This window comes from Thamnophis sirtalis, unplaced genomic scaffold (assembly GCF_051295495.1).
Source record: "Thamnophis sirtalis isolate CommonGarterSnake01/CBP01778 unplaced genomic scaffold, rThaSir2_p1.2 scaffold_10, whole genome shotgun sequence".
Taxonomy (NCBI): domain Eukaryota; kingdom Metazoa; phylum Chordata; class Lepidosauria; order Squamata; family Natricidae; genus Thamnophis; species Thamnophis sirtalis.
Window position 1 is genome coordinate 19,892,693 of NW_028261390.1, and position 14,352 is coordinate 19,907,044.

The 14,352-nt window shown below is 38.6% G+C and overlaps 1 protein-coding gene across 1 annotated transcript; it reads left to right on the top strand.

The window, feature by feature from the left end:
• The first annotated feature begins 2,244 nt into the window (after nt 1-2,244).
• On the top strand, nt 2,245-13,617 carry LOC148043798 (CDGSH iron-sulfur domain-containing protein 2). The gene is made up of 3 exons (XM_087724169.1): nt 2,245-2,476; nt 8,953-9,167; nt 10,504-13,617. Exons 1-3 carry the CDS (start codon nt 2,374-2,376, stop codon nt 10,591-10,593), a joined length of 408 nt encoding a protein of 135 aa, XP_087580295.1. The 5' UTR covers nt 2,245-2,373; the 3' UTR covers nt 10,594-13,617.
• Nucleotides 13,618-14,352: the final 735 nt, after the last annotated feature.

Genomic DNA, 14,352 nt, shown 5'->3' on the forward strand with positions numbered 1-14,352 from the left:
AGCGATGAAGCTCCTACAACTTCTGAAGACAAACTGTTCCATGGGTTAATTACTCTCGCTGTCAGAAAATCCCTCCTCATTTCCAGGTTGAATCCTTAGTCCAGTGATGGCGAACCTATGACACGCGTGTCAGTGCTGACACGCGTAGCCATTTGGGGTGACACGCACAGGATTTCATGCGATTCATCCTCCGCTCCTGCACGGCCGCCGAGGATGAAAGAATCTGTGCTGGAGGAACGGGGGGGACGGGACGTGTGATCTCCCCCGTCCACACTCACTTACTGTATCGCCGCCGCCCCTTTCTGAGCGCAGGGGCTGCTGGTAAGGCGTGCGTGCCGTGCGCACACACGTCATCAGCGCGGCGAGGGAGGACCCGCAGGAGAGGAGCGCGGGAACAGTGCGCGCCTCTCTCCAGTCAGGCCGGCACAGAGAGTCTACTCCTGGGATTGTCGGTTACGACCGCACCACAGCAGGGAACAGCGGAGTGCCAACGGGAACTGTGAGCGCCATTAGCAGCAACTATTGGGGTTCCATGGACTTGTAATTGCCCACAATAACTGAGATAAGTGAGGGGGAGATTGTGTTAGCTTGTTAGGCTAGTTAACCCCTAATTGGCTATCTATAATTCTATCTGCTGTCACTGGCCCACTGATGGAGCACCCAAAAAATAAAAAACAAAGGTTAAGTAAAGGGAGTGGTAGTGGCAGTGGCCGACCCTTTCAAGAGACATGGAGCGAGATGTATGGCATTATAGAAAAAAATGGCAGATCATTTTGCGTTTTATGTACTGAAACGGTAGTAAGCAGAACGTGGAATATAAATAGACATTTTGAAACTAATCATTCCCAGCTCTTGGGAAAAAGTGAGGATGAAAGGAGGGAATACATTTCCAGGAAGCTACACCTTTATAAGATTATTATAAAATTATGTTTTTGTCGAAGTGACACACAACGCGAGTTATGCTCGATTTTTTGCCGATTTTTGACACACCACGCCAAAAAGGTTGCCCATCACTGCCTTAGTCAGTTCCCATCCATTATTCCTTGTCTGGCCTTCAGGAGCTTTGGAGAATAGCTTGGCCCCCTCCTCTCTATGGCAGCCCCTCAAACATTGGGACACTTCTCTCGTGTCTTCCCTGGTCCTTCAATAGGCCAGTTTGGTCTATTAAGGTAGAAAACAGGATGGGTGGGGGGGAAGATGCACTAAGGCAGAGGTCTTCTATCTTGGCAACTTTTAAGACTTGTGGACTTCAACTTCCAGAATTCTCCAGCCATTCATCTATAAGTCTTAAAGTTGCAAGTCTTCGCTAAACTTGGTCTTTTGCTTGATGATGTTACCCTAAGCATGCCATTGTTTGTATGCCTTGTTATGGATCTTTATGCATATGTGTATCCACTAATAATATTTTATAGTAGAATTATCCCCTATGAGAATTCAGATTTGAGTTAAACTCATTAGACAAAATAGTTAAAGCGTCATCCTTCCTTTAAAAAATTTTTTTTATTTTGTTTATGCAAACTTCACATCCTTGCAACACATTACACTTCCTTTACATATCTATTGTGATTCTTTTATCTATACATATAAGTCTTATATAGCTATAACTTTATATACATATGTATGTGTGTGTGTGTGTGTGTGTGCATTTATATTATTTCATACATCTTTTTTCTTCATTCTATATATAACATTCTATATATTCTATGTGCAACAACCTTTATTACATTTGAATCGTTTTGCATTGATTTCCTATTATTTATTTGCTACGGTCTATTTTGTATTTCTATCTTTTAATCATATTCCGGTTTTGTACTTTTTTAAAATTTGTTTCTTCCTTCCTTTCTGTTTTGCTTTCCTGCTCCCCCCACTCCTTTCCTCTAGCCAATTTTACCATAAATCCCATACGGAGTAATATTCAGATTCTTCTTTCTCTTTTAATTTTTTCCTATCCTCTGCACCTTCCAATTTTTTAAATTGCATTTTCTAAGAAGCGTCTTCTTTCCAAAGGGGAAGAGGCTGATCTTCACCTCCAAGTTAGCACTAGCTCCTTAGCTGGGCTGAGGAAGGGAACTAAGTCTTGTCAGGTAGAGACGGTACTTATATTAAGGACTCTCCAGAAAGAACAAGCGGGAGGGAAAAAAGGCGGCGGCCGACCGACCCAGCCGTAGCTTTCGTTTTCGGCTCCGCCCTCCTCCCTTGAAAGGCCCCTCCCGCCCCCTCGGTGGCGCGCATGCTCCGAGGCCGGGGGAGCCACTGCTTCTGTGCGGAAAAAGAAGGGCAAAGTCCGGGGCTGGCATGAAAGTCCCCCGCGCGAGCCGGAGGTAGCAGCCCAGCAGCCGCCAGCCCCGCCCCGCGGAACCCTCGCCTGGCGCCATGGTGCTGGATAGCTTGGCCCGCATCGTCAAAGTGCAGCTGCCTGCTTACCTCAAGCGCCTGCCGCTGCCGGAGAGCGTCGGCGGCTTCCTGAGGCTCACAGGTTAGTTGGCGGGGGGGGGGGGCAGCGCCGGGCTGGTTGGGAAAGGGGGGGCACTGTGTGTCTGTGTGCCTGTGTGTGTGACAGACGAGACCCCTCCTTGGGACAAGCCTGACGTATAAGGAAGGTCGCCGTTTCTCGCCCACCCCGCCGCCTTCGCTCTCCGCTTGCCTTAAGAGAATGGACGCTTGCAGAAAGTCAGTTCGAAAATCCATTCCGTCGGATTCAATGGGGACCGAGTCAGGCAGCCCCCTCCGCCTGCGCCCTGCAGCTGCCCTGGACTACAGTACCCAGTTTCCCCCACACACGTGAGGCTCCCTCCGAGACGGGCGCGCAGCGTCTGGATTCCCCCTTTTCTGCAGCTACTAATTGGGATTGCAGCAGAGAAGAAGGTCACTTGGGTTCGCACGTGATTCGTTGATGGCTAGTTTCTTTTTGTAAAAAAACAAAACCAAACCCAAAACCTCATGACTGGCTTGGAACAATCCATGAAACCAATGGAATCACCGAGTTAGAATGGACCTTAGAAAGGTCCTGCTCTAGTCCTGCTCAGGCAGGAAACCCCATATACCATTTCAGATAAATGGTTCTCCAATCTCTTCTTTAAAACCTCGTGAGTACCCACAACTTCTGCAGGCCAGTCCTTCAATGATCTGATTGTCTCCTTAGTTGTAGATTGCTTCTCTCCTTGATTAGTTTCCATCCAATGCTTTTTGTCCTGCCTTGAAGAACAGGTTGAGCCCTCTTTTTTGTGGCAGCCCCTTAGGCTTTGGAACACTCCTATCATGTAACCCTGCCTGGTCCTTCTTTTCATTAAAGTAGAATTCCTGCAACTATTCTTCATATGTTTTAGCCTCTAATCATCTTTTTGCTCTTCTCTGCATTCTTTCTAGAGTCTCAACATCTTTTTTATATTGTAGCGACCAAACCTGGATGCAATATTCCAAGTGTTGTCTTTATGTTGCCATGTTCGTTTCATCATTGTGTTTGCAACTACGTATAGTAAAACTCACATCTTAAAATAGCTTTATTTCTAGAGTTATTTTCTTCTTTAATTACACATTCCAAAGCATCTGTTTTACAGTGCAATTTTAGGCACATTTAAATGCTTCTGTAGATAACACAGTTTCCCAGAAGGTGACAACATCTTGATCTTTTTTTAAAGTTATTAATGCAGTTTGATCTAGCTGTATATCCTAAATAAAGCATTTTAAAAATTGTAGGCCACTCACTCAGGAGTTGGGTGGTTCCATAACGCATTAAATTAATTTGATTTAAAAATAAGTTAATTAAGGAGGTAGTAGATAATTCTAGGGCTGTAGGTAGAATAGAAAATATCCTGGAAGAAGACAAATGCAAATCATTTCCATTCTGTTCCTAAAACCTCTACAATCACCAAGAGTTTCCACTTGAGAAACCTCTATATAATATATAAAAGAAAAATTGTGTAGGAATTATACTGATTCATGTTTTCCCAATGCTAATAGGTAGGATTTTAAAATAGATTACTTTAGATTTTGTCCTCTATCATTGGGTTGTGTATTTATAAACAACAAAAGGTAAATAGAGAAATCATATTTGTAGAAACCAAGATTATTGAATCATGTATCTTGTCTCTATATTGATTTTACACGTTTATGTTTGTATCTAAATTGTTTTGATGGTTCATTCAAGCCACTCAGGGAACTATATGTAGTGCAGTAAAAAACATAAGCAATGATGATTGATAAAATTATACAAAAGACTTTGCAAGAAAGTGTTTATTTAGTAGATTTATATTGTCACCCATCTTCCATGAAGTGACTTGGGTGGCATAAAGTACAACCATTAAATAAAAATAAATGTATAAAAATTAGGACAAACATACAGTAGAGAAGAGAGTAGATTGAACACAATGCCAGAACCATCTTAAGAGAGCTCCAATTCAGGTCTTGACAGACTAATGAAACCTTAGCAGTGAGAACTAATCTCACTCTGAAAGGAGAAGAATGTTCCACAAGCAGGGCATTCGGGGCAGAGAAGGCCCACCTCCTTGGACCAGCCAAGTCAAGCAGACAATGCCTGCCCTTTCTGCCATCTTGAATGGGGGCAGGCAGATGCAATTGCGGATGGGCGATCCTTCAGGCAACCCAGTCCCATGCCATGAAGTATAGGCAACATTCTTCAGTGGGGATAAGTTACTTTTTCTATATTAACTCCTCTTTTATTCCTACAATGGTGGGTTATATGAATGGCTCTCTGATGCTCTTTTTCTGTGCATGTTTCTGTCCTGAGTGATATTTTCATTTCTCATATTTCTAAATCATTCATCACTGGAGAGTGGATATGATACCAATAAAAGAATATTTGTAGCTCAGGATTGAACTGTGGAGTCCTTGGTGCTCTCTCTTGGTGGTTCTCTTGCAAACGTTTCACTAACAAACTAGGTAACATCATCAGTGCACTGCAACCTCCTCAATCATAGCATGTAATGGAATATGCATGTTGGAGACAAGAGATCAATATAAGCCTTGTGACAGTAACAGGAGAGGAAAGGTATGTGAACTTATTCTTAAGCCAAATACTTGTTCTCTTTCTTGTGTTAATAGAAGGAGGATCATTTCTCTTTCATGCCTGAGCATGATCAATTTTCTTGATACCGCATGAGATAAGGATACCTCTGTGTAAATGTGTCTACCAAATGGCATATTAATCTTGTTTTCCCTCTCTTAAAACTATTGGTTTAGATGTACAGAACATGCCAAAGTAGGTCTCCCAAAATCTAGGAGCTGTATATACACAACATAATAGCTTTGGCTAGCTTAACCTTGGTAATTTTGGTTGTTGTGTGAAATAAATTGACTTGATTGTGCAAACTCAGAAAATTAGTTAATTCATTCAGCAGATTAAAGCTTATTTTGAAAGTCTACCCAGAGCTTGTTTTCTTAAACTAACGTATCTCTTATATCTGTTTTTATTTCATTTTCAAAAATCTTGCTTCCAGCTATGAACTGCTCCTAGGCTGAGATGTCTAATAAATTCAGAGGTTTGGAGAGATAAGTAAACATCACTCAAATGAGGGTATTGACTCTGTAGGTTCTACATAACTACACAGTTAAAAATTAGTTAGAAGTGATAAACACAGTTGAAAAGCCAGTATTGGGTAGAGGATAAAATGCTTTGAGAGAAAAGGAATCTTGTTCAACCTGCCTTTCTTGATTAATGCAGAGCAGCCTTGGAAATTCTATCAATCAATTTGTGAAGAACAGAAGACTCCTGTCCCAATTTCACAGGGAAGGTCACCTTCAGGCCCATAATTTTATTGGCTTATTTGCCTCTTCCTGTTCCATTCTTGTGTGCTCTTGTGTTAGGCTAGATATCTCTTGTTGATACAATTATAGTAGACAGAGAAGCCTATCGCTGCTTCTCTATATGAATATGGTGTTTTCTGATATTAGCCTAGCAAATTGGTCATGAGATAAGATTATGCTTCCATGGAAGGATGTTTCTTTAAAAAGCATTGTGCTGTTACTTTGCATAACAGATTTTTGGCTAATAATGGAAACGTTTCAGGACACAGTAATTGTGTCTTGGACTATATGGCATGCTGTATAAAACTAATGAACAATTTGAAGAATTAACACAATGGCCTGGCTAACAACATGCTGACTTGTAAGACAGTGATTGACTTCACATAATATTCTCTACCTGCAACTTGTCAAAAACTCAATCTGTGGTGTTGTATGAAGTAATTGAATAAAATACAACATAAATGATTCTTATTGATATTTAATGGTCCTAGCACATATATTAAAGACATATTAATAATCTGTCCGACTCAATCTGATTTTATAAATGTTTGCCAAATTCTTGATAATATTGATTGATCTCTGTTGAGAGCTAGTTTGGTCTATTGGTTAAGTTAGTAGGCTAGAAACCAGGAGACTTCGTTCTAATTCCATTTTAAGCAAGAAAACTAACTGGGTAACTTTGAGCTGATCACTTTTTCTCAGCCCAAACTACCTAATAGGGTTGTTGTGGAAAAAACATGATGAGGAAGGAGAATTAGATATTTGCGACTGTGAGTTATTTATAAAAAGTATAAAATTGGGATTAAAACTTTTTATAAAAATACTTTATTCATTTGGAAAAAATCAAAATCAGAATTTATGGCTTTGTTGGAAGTGGACAAGAGCTTTGAATTGTAACTGAAATGGGGTTTTCATTCCTTTATTTTAATTGGATCAATATGTGGTGTTCAATATGTCCTTTTTTTCCTTTAATTTTTAATTTAATAATGGAACCATTATATCTGTTATTATGCAAATAGAGGTTTCAAGTAAAACAGTGGTAAGAGATGAACACAAGTTATTATATGCAGATTATAATTATTTTCTATACCGATATTAATTGATATTTTGTAGAAATTTTGTAATTTATCAAAACTTTTAATGTGCTCTAATGTTTCTGTGCAAATGATAATAACCAGGATTTTAGTTTTTGTGTGTATTTTTATCTCAACAAACAAATGATTAAAATGCCACTTAAGATGATTATGTAAAAATTAGTATCACTTGAAAGCTGTTGTTCTTACATAGAAGCATTCCTGTAGTATCTTACGAGCTGCAGTGGCGCAATGGTTAGAATTCAGTACAGCAGGCTATGTCTGCTGATCACTGGCTGCCAGCTGTTTGGCAGTTTGGTTCTCACCGACTCAAGATTGATTCAGCGTTCCATCCTTCTGAGGTTGGTAAAATGAGGACCTAGATTGTTGGAGGAATATGCTGACTCTAAACCGCTTAGAGGAGGTCATAAAGCACTGTGAAGCAGTATATAAGTCTAAGTGCTATTGCTATCTTGTTATTGTAGGAAGATTTTATATCTCTATCTCCCTCCATATTTATATCTGTATATGATTAATCCCTTTGTTTAAATTTCTTTGTTTAAATTTGCCTATCGTATCAGGAATTTCAGTTTTCTTGACTTCAGCTTTCTCTTTGAGCTTGTAGTTTTACATTAATTTCTCCACAGAATGAAAATCATAAAGTCAAACAACAACATTGAACTCATTTAGAAAGCAGTTATTGGACTTTCTGATAGCATGGCAGCACCTTGGCTCTCCTTTTAGCTATAATTCTATTGTATTTTCTGTAGTAAAGACTGCCGTTAAGATACATTTTGGAAAACATTAGGACAGTGATGGCTAACCTTTTCCAGAGCGAGTGCCCAAAGTGTGTGCGTGCATGCCCAAATGTGTGTGTGTGCGTGTGCACCCAAATCCCCGAAATGCAATGCGCATTTGTCCCCTGTGCATGCGCCCTGCCTCACACGCATGTGTTCCCTGCATGCCCCCCCTTCCCACACATGTGCACACCCCCACACGCCTCCACTCCCTGCACATGCACACACACTCCCACTTGTCCCGCCCCACACACATGCATGGCCGAGACCAGCTGGCCGGTGGGAGAGCTGAACTGAGGCAACAGCTCACATGCCATCAGAGAGGGCGCTGCATGCCACCTCTGGCACATGTGCTGTAGGTTTGCCATCACAGCATTAGGACATAAATGGAAAGGTGTTATAGTTTAAAATACTAAGCCTACATTTTAAATATAAAAACATTTTCTTCTTTCTGATCTGTCTTTGTGATTAGCCTCACTTAGCTTTTTTCCCCATTTATTTAAATATTAAAGTAATGAAACAAAAAATATGCTGGCCCATGAACTATATGGTCCTTGTTTACCTAATCCAATGTATTATGGGGAACCAAAAGGAAAGCAGCACAAAATATAACTTGAAGGGATATGCTGTATCTTCTTTTGGTGTACTATATAGAGTGTCTTTGTATGACAAACCAACTTGGATTATCTGTTTTTATATTTTCCTTTTCTACTTCTTACTTATTAATTAATGTTTGACTTCAGCAGAAAGCGCAAAAAATGATTTCCACCTGATTTGGATGCAAGATGAAGAAAGAATAACTCGTTACATTTGGCATTGCATTGTGCTCTTCATTATACCTTCCTGCTCTCGTTTCCTGTTTCCGTTCCAAAGAATTCCACTGAAATGTATCATGTCATCCCAAAATGACCCTACTTTTTATACTTAAATTGGTGGCATCATTCTGCAATTTGTATCTGTTCTCTGCAGAGGATATGTGACTGCCTGACAGAAGGGAATATCTGTCCCCATTCAAGACGCTGTATTAGATGTACAGATAGTCCTTGTTTAGTGACCACAATTGAGACCAGCACCTTTGTCATTAAATGAATCAGTTTGCACAGTACAAAATTATGGGACTGAAAGTGTGTTTTCTGGCTCAAAACTGGCAAGGTTAATGTGTTCCACACATTTTTTTCTTCTTCTAACCATTCCCAATCCTTTGGAATGCTAGTCCTGGCACTGGTATAATTATCAAGAAGGAAACAAATGTTTGTGTATGTTTGTATAAGGTTTGCTGCAGAATATTGCTTTATAATGTGGTTGTGGCATGTGCTCAGTTTCAGAATGGCTGCGGTTATTGCCTTTCCTGGGCGTCCTTGCTCTGCTGGGATATCTTGCTATTCGTCCATTCCTTCCCAAGAAGAAACAGCAGAAGGACAGCTTGATTAATCTCAAGATCCAGAAGGAGAATCCCAAAGTAGTAAACGAAATCAACATTGAGGACCTCTGTCACACTAAGGCAGTGTACTGCAGATGTTGGCGCTCTAAAACAGTGAGTAGTTTTATTGAATTTGCTATATCCTTTTTACTTACGGCCATTCTTGTCTCTTATGATGTAGAGAACTTCGCTTTTATAGGTCACAATTGTGCACTTCAGGGTAAAATGATCTTGCAAACTATTTATCATTAGTGAAGAATTAATACTAGTACTATTGTGTTTCTCCGAAATAAGACAGTGTCTTATTGCCTTTTCATCCCCAAAATAAGCACTTGGCCTTATTTTCATGGAGGTCATATTATTTTTGAGGTGCAGGAGGTGGCAAGCATGGTCACCTCATGGCTGCTGCTGCATTGCAATATTTTCGGGGAGGGCTTATTTTCAGGAGAGGGCTTATTTTAGCGCATGTGCTCAAAAGCCCAATTGGGCTTACTATCTGGGGAGGTCTTGTTTTCAGGGAAACAAGTAAATACCTGCATTTTAAAATCTATTCTGTAGCTGAAAAAACATTTTTGTCCATAGTCCTCCAGGATCATTGCGAAAGTGATGCCTGAGAGCTTTATATATGCTTTTGTGAACACGTAAATTGCATGGACATCTAGCTTGGCCCTGGTAGCTTGGCAAATTCATGTGTTTACCATGATTTTAAAGCTCTTTGCTTTCCTTTAGTTTCTGACATGTTGCTGAACTGCGAGGGTGAATTTACTGGAGAAGAACAGCAGCTATGATTTGTCCATTTTAATTAGCATGCCATTCCATGGTTAGGACAACTGTTATAAATCATGTCTTGTTATGCCATCTGATAATAAACCATAACTGAATTTGGATATAGAGCCAAATAATATTATGATCTTGTTATTTATAATTTGACGTGTTCAAATTGGCAACTATGACTCAATTCTTTTAATATGGATTACACTAAGCAGAATCCACCAATTGAAATCTCAAAGTAATGTGGTTTAGTAATGTAGATATTTTGAACCAAGCCTATTGTGATTTTTAAACCATACTTTATACCTTAACATATGCCGAGCCAAGCCAATTGTTGAGGTTAAACTAAATAGGAATAGATTTTGGACAGAATATATTTGTAGCTGTTCATTTCTGACCACTTCTCATTCCTGTTTAAGCCATTGTTTTAAAGCATACACATTAGATGCTGAATTTGTTCAATGTCTCTTAGTATTTGTGATGTATAAAGACCACTTAGTCATTTAGATTTCAATTTACATTTTGGATACTTCTTATCCTTGGTGATACCAACCTCATCTGAGTATGTATTGTGTTTATTAATGTATTTAAGGGTAACCTGTCTCTTAATCTCAGTTATAATCCCAAAACCATTAACATTCCAGGTCACCTACTTATGGTCTGTTCGTTTTTGTTTCAGTTCCCTGTCTGTGATGGCTCTCACAACAAACACAACGAGTCAACGGGAGATAATGTGGGCCCTTTAATACTCAGGAAAAAAGAAGTCTAGCAAATTCCTAAATATGCTGTGACTGACGGGAAGTCCACTTGTATATGTATATGTCAGAGTTTCAATCTTGTAATAATCATAGGGTTATATTTTAGTATATTTTTAGATTATATTAAATTTATACTTTGTGCTAGATGTTTGGTGATGTGTTTTATATGACAAAAATGTACTATATCTATGCTCTGTGATCATAGCAGAATTATTTTTCCCAGAAGTGCAGAAATTCTAACAAATGATAGACAGACAGACAGACAGACACACACACACACACAGACAGACCTTTATTCTAACTACAGGGTATCAACACTACAGATTTAACAGATTTTAAACCAGTTGTACTCCCAGATTGCCACAAAACTTGGAATTTTTGGAGGTTGTCAAAGATAGTAATGATTTTGGTCTTATGTGGGTTTAGGAATTTGCATGCAAGCCAGTAGTTCAGTTTGAATATTGAGTGTGTACAGGAATCACTTTTATACAGAACTCCAGATAGCCTTTGAAATATAGAACAATTCAATCTGAGAACTGCCTATTTTATTTGCAAAATTCATGATGTTGAGTAATAACTGGCTGCATTAAATGAACTATAGTAATTAACATATTTGCTACTTAACTAGCTCTTCTCTTAACAAATTAGTTCATGCTACATGAACAGTATAGCACTCTGAATTTCAAATAATCTAATGCGTTCCCCCATAGTTTCCCATTCTTCTTGGTCTGTATATCCAATCTACCTGTACATCTTGTACATAGTTAAGATCAGATTCCCATGTGCAAGAGTAACATTAGGTGAACATGGTCCACATTTTACATAGTATTAAGCTGTATGTTCTGGAAAATATGAATTGCTTCAAAGGACCCAGGCAAACAAATAAGGGAACAGCAAATGATGCTAGATTGAGGTGCATACCAACTTTGTTCTGTTGAAGAAATGGGCTGAAATAAAAACATTCTTTGACATTGTCAAAGAATGTTAAATACAGCACTGCAGGCTACTGCTAGATCAGCAGTTCAGCGGTTCAAATCTCACCGGCTCAGGGTTGACTCAGCCTTCCATCCTTCCGAGGTGGGTAAAATGAGGACCCAGATTGTTGGGGGCAATATGCTGACTCTCTGTAAACCGCTTAGAGAGGCCTGAAAGGCCTATGAAGCGGTATATAAGTCTACTGCTATTACTATTGATATTGCTATTAACCATATGCTAGAAATATACAAATGCTTACTATCAGTTTCTTTCTAGAGAAAAATATTGCATTTCCGCTTAAAGAAAAACACGCAACTGAGTATTATTTTCTATGATCGCTTTGTTTTTTAAAAATCAGTGTTTGCATTTTTTATATTTCTGATCATGGGAAACAAGGATCTTTCTTGAAATGTAGGATACTGGACAACTATATGAACTATTAACAAAGAAATTCCAGCAGGTTACAAAATGACAAAGTAAAGAAATATGTACCAACTCCCAAAATTCCTCAGCCAGTCCACACATTTTAAATTGCCAAGGTTAAAAAACACTGATATATCTACGTAAGGAAAAAAAATGTGGGTAGTTAAGCCAATGAGCCAGTTACCTACTATGATTTTTACTATTACTGAAAATGTTCTCTTCCAACATAACAGGAAATTAGATAATTTTCAGTGTTAAATAATGACGAAGAACTGAGTTGTGAGATGTCTCATAAAAAAGATCCCAATGTAGTTTTCCTTTGAAGGAGAGAATAACTTCAAGAAATGCCACCTTCAGTGCTATTTTCAAACCATTCTCAAACGACCAGAACAAACTTCAAGAGTTCTGGGAGATTGATAAATGAAATACACAAGGTAAAATCCAGTGCCAAGTATATTACTTATTTTTAGTGACGCCATCTACCTCTACATCTAGCATCCAGCCAGCCAGTGAGTTACATGCAAAAGACCAAGTTACCATCTTTTTTCTAGGTTTTCCATCCATCCAATCTGGTCCAACAGATTGGACATGCTGCAGATATTTTTTTCTGCTGTAGCCCCTGCCTTATGGGATATTCTGTTCTGGGAGATTAGAACAGTTCCCAACCCTATTGACTTTTTTGCAAAGCTTTAAAAATTTGGCTATGTACTTGCATCTGGGACTTAGAATGTATTAAGGGCCCTGATACTTGGCTTTATGATTAGTTTATTGATAATCTGATATTTGAACTTATTTATTTTGTGGGTATTTTTATTATTTTAATGTTTTTAATTGTTTAATAACTTTTGAATTGTAAGCCACCCAGAGTCACTTAGTTGAGTTGGGCAGCTGCAGAAATTGAATAAATAAATAAAACATCACTTCTACGTAAAAAAAAAATCCTTGCCTTATAGCAAACATTTTGAACTGAGTGACTCTAAATCCTATTGTGTAAGAAATCTTGAACCTCTTGATTTCTGCCTGACATCCCTGACCTGGATTTGGGCTATTCTTCTGAGTTCTCCTGTTAAAAACAAACACTTCAGGCAAGTTTCTGTTTTGTTACATTTTTGGTCGATGTTTTATCTTTTCAGCCTGGAAGTAAAATTGCTAAACTCCACAGCAATTGTTTGCTTGTAATTGAAATCATAAGGACACAATATGTAATTTGGGGGGGGGGGGATGACGACTGTATGTTACCTGATCTGCCATTCATTATCAATGCAAATAAAAATGCTGAAATTGTGTGAAGATTAAATAAGATAGTAAATAAAATGTCTGTATACATGAAATAAACAATACATATTTCGTCTAAATCAATAAAATAGAAATTGTTTAGTTGCTATCAAAACATGTGTCACTTTCTAGTAACTATATGGGTAGATCTTCTCAAAATGATTTCCTCTTCAACTTGGCTTTTAGGTCTTTCACTGTTGTTATTAAATCTACCTATCTTCTATTTAGCCTTGTCTTCAACTCATATTTTCCAGTCCCTTTATTGAGCAGCTACTCTGGTAAGGTTTGGAGGGTAGGTGGGAACAGTGTATGTGTTACCAAAATCTTGCTATAGTGTAACCAATAAAGTTGGCTTAACAAAATTATTTGTGTGCTGTAGTCATTTAGTGTGAGACCTCTTTCCAAGGTCCTACAAGAGTTAATATCAAAATAAGGCGGCAACTTTCTTTAGTCCCAACTTTTGGAGTATACACACATTTGGAAGTCTTGCTTACACAAAACAGTTTCCACAGAAGGCATGATCAATCACGAGCACTTATTTACTAGAAGAATATAAATTTGATCTCTACTATCCATTATAACCTCTAGCATGTAATGCATACCAGAATATTTATATATTTTTTCTGGACGCATCATCACATGTCCAAACAAGATGCCCCATGCTGTTTCCTGCCCCTTGAGCCCCATTGGCTTTTCCCCACTAATACTGGATCCCTCCAGGCCTTAGGCATGGTTTCTGTAATATGGTCAAAAGCCCATTGTGTTTATGGAAGAAAAACCAAAGTTGGCCTTAACTCTGCCTTCGGCCTTGTCTTGAATGTTTATTGGTAACAAAAATATTTCCCCGTAATGGGAATAATTTCAGAGTTATTTCAACAGGGAAGCATTCTGTCCTCATGCTCCACATTTTTCAAGGCTCCTTCAAAGGCTTCCAGGCAAGCCAATTAAAAGTAGGAAAATGGCATGCCACTCTTAGTGAAAGCACTTTTTCTTTTAAAAAAAATGGAGGTGTTTGGGATTGAAAATTAATCAGTTAATAGTAATACTTAAATAAATCCTGATGACTTTCTAAATGCATGTATTTAAGTATGAAAATA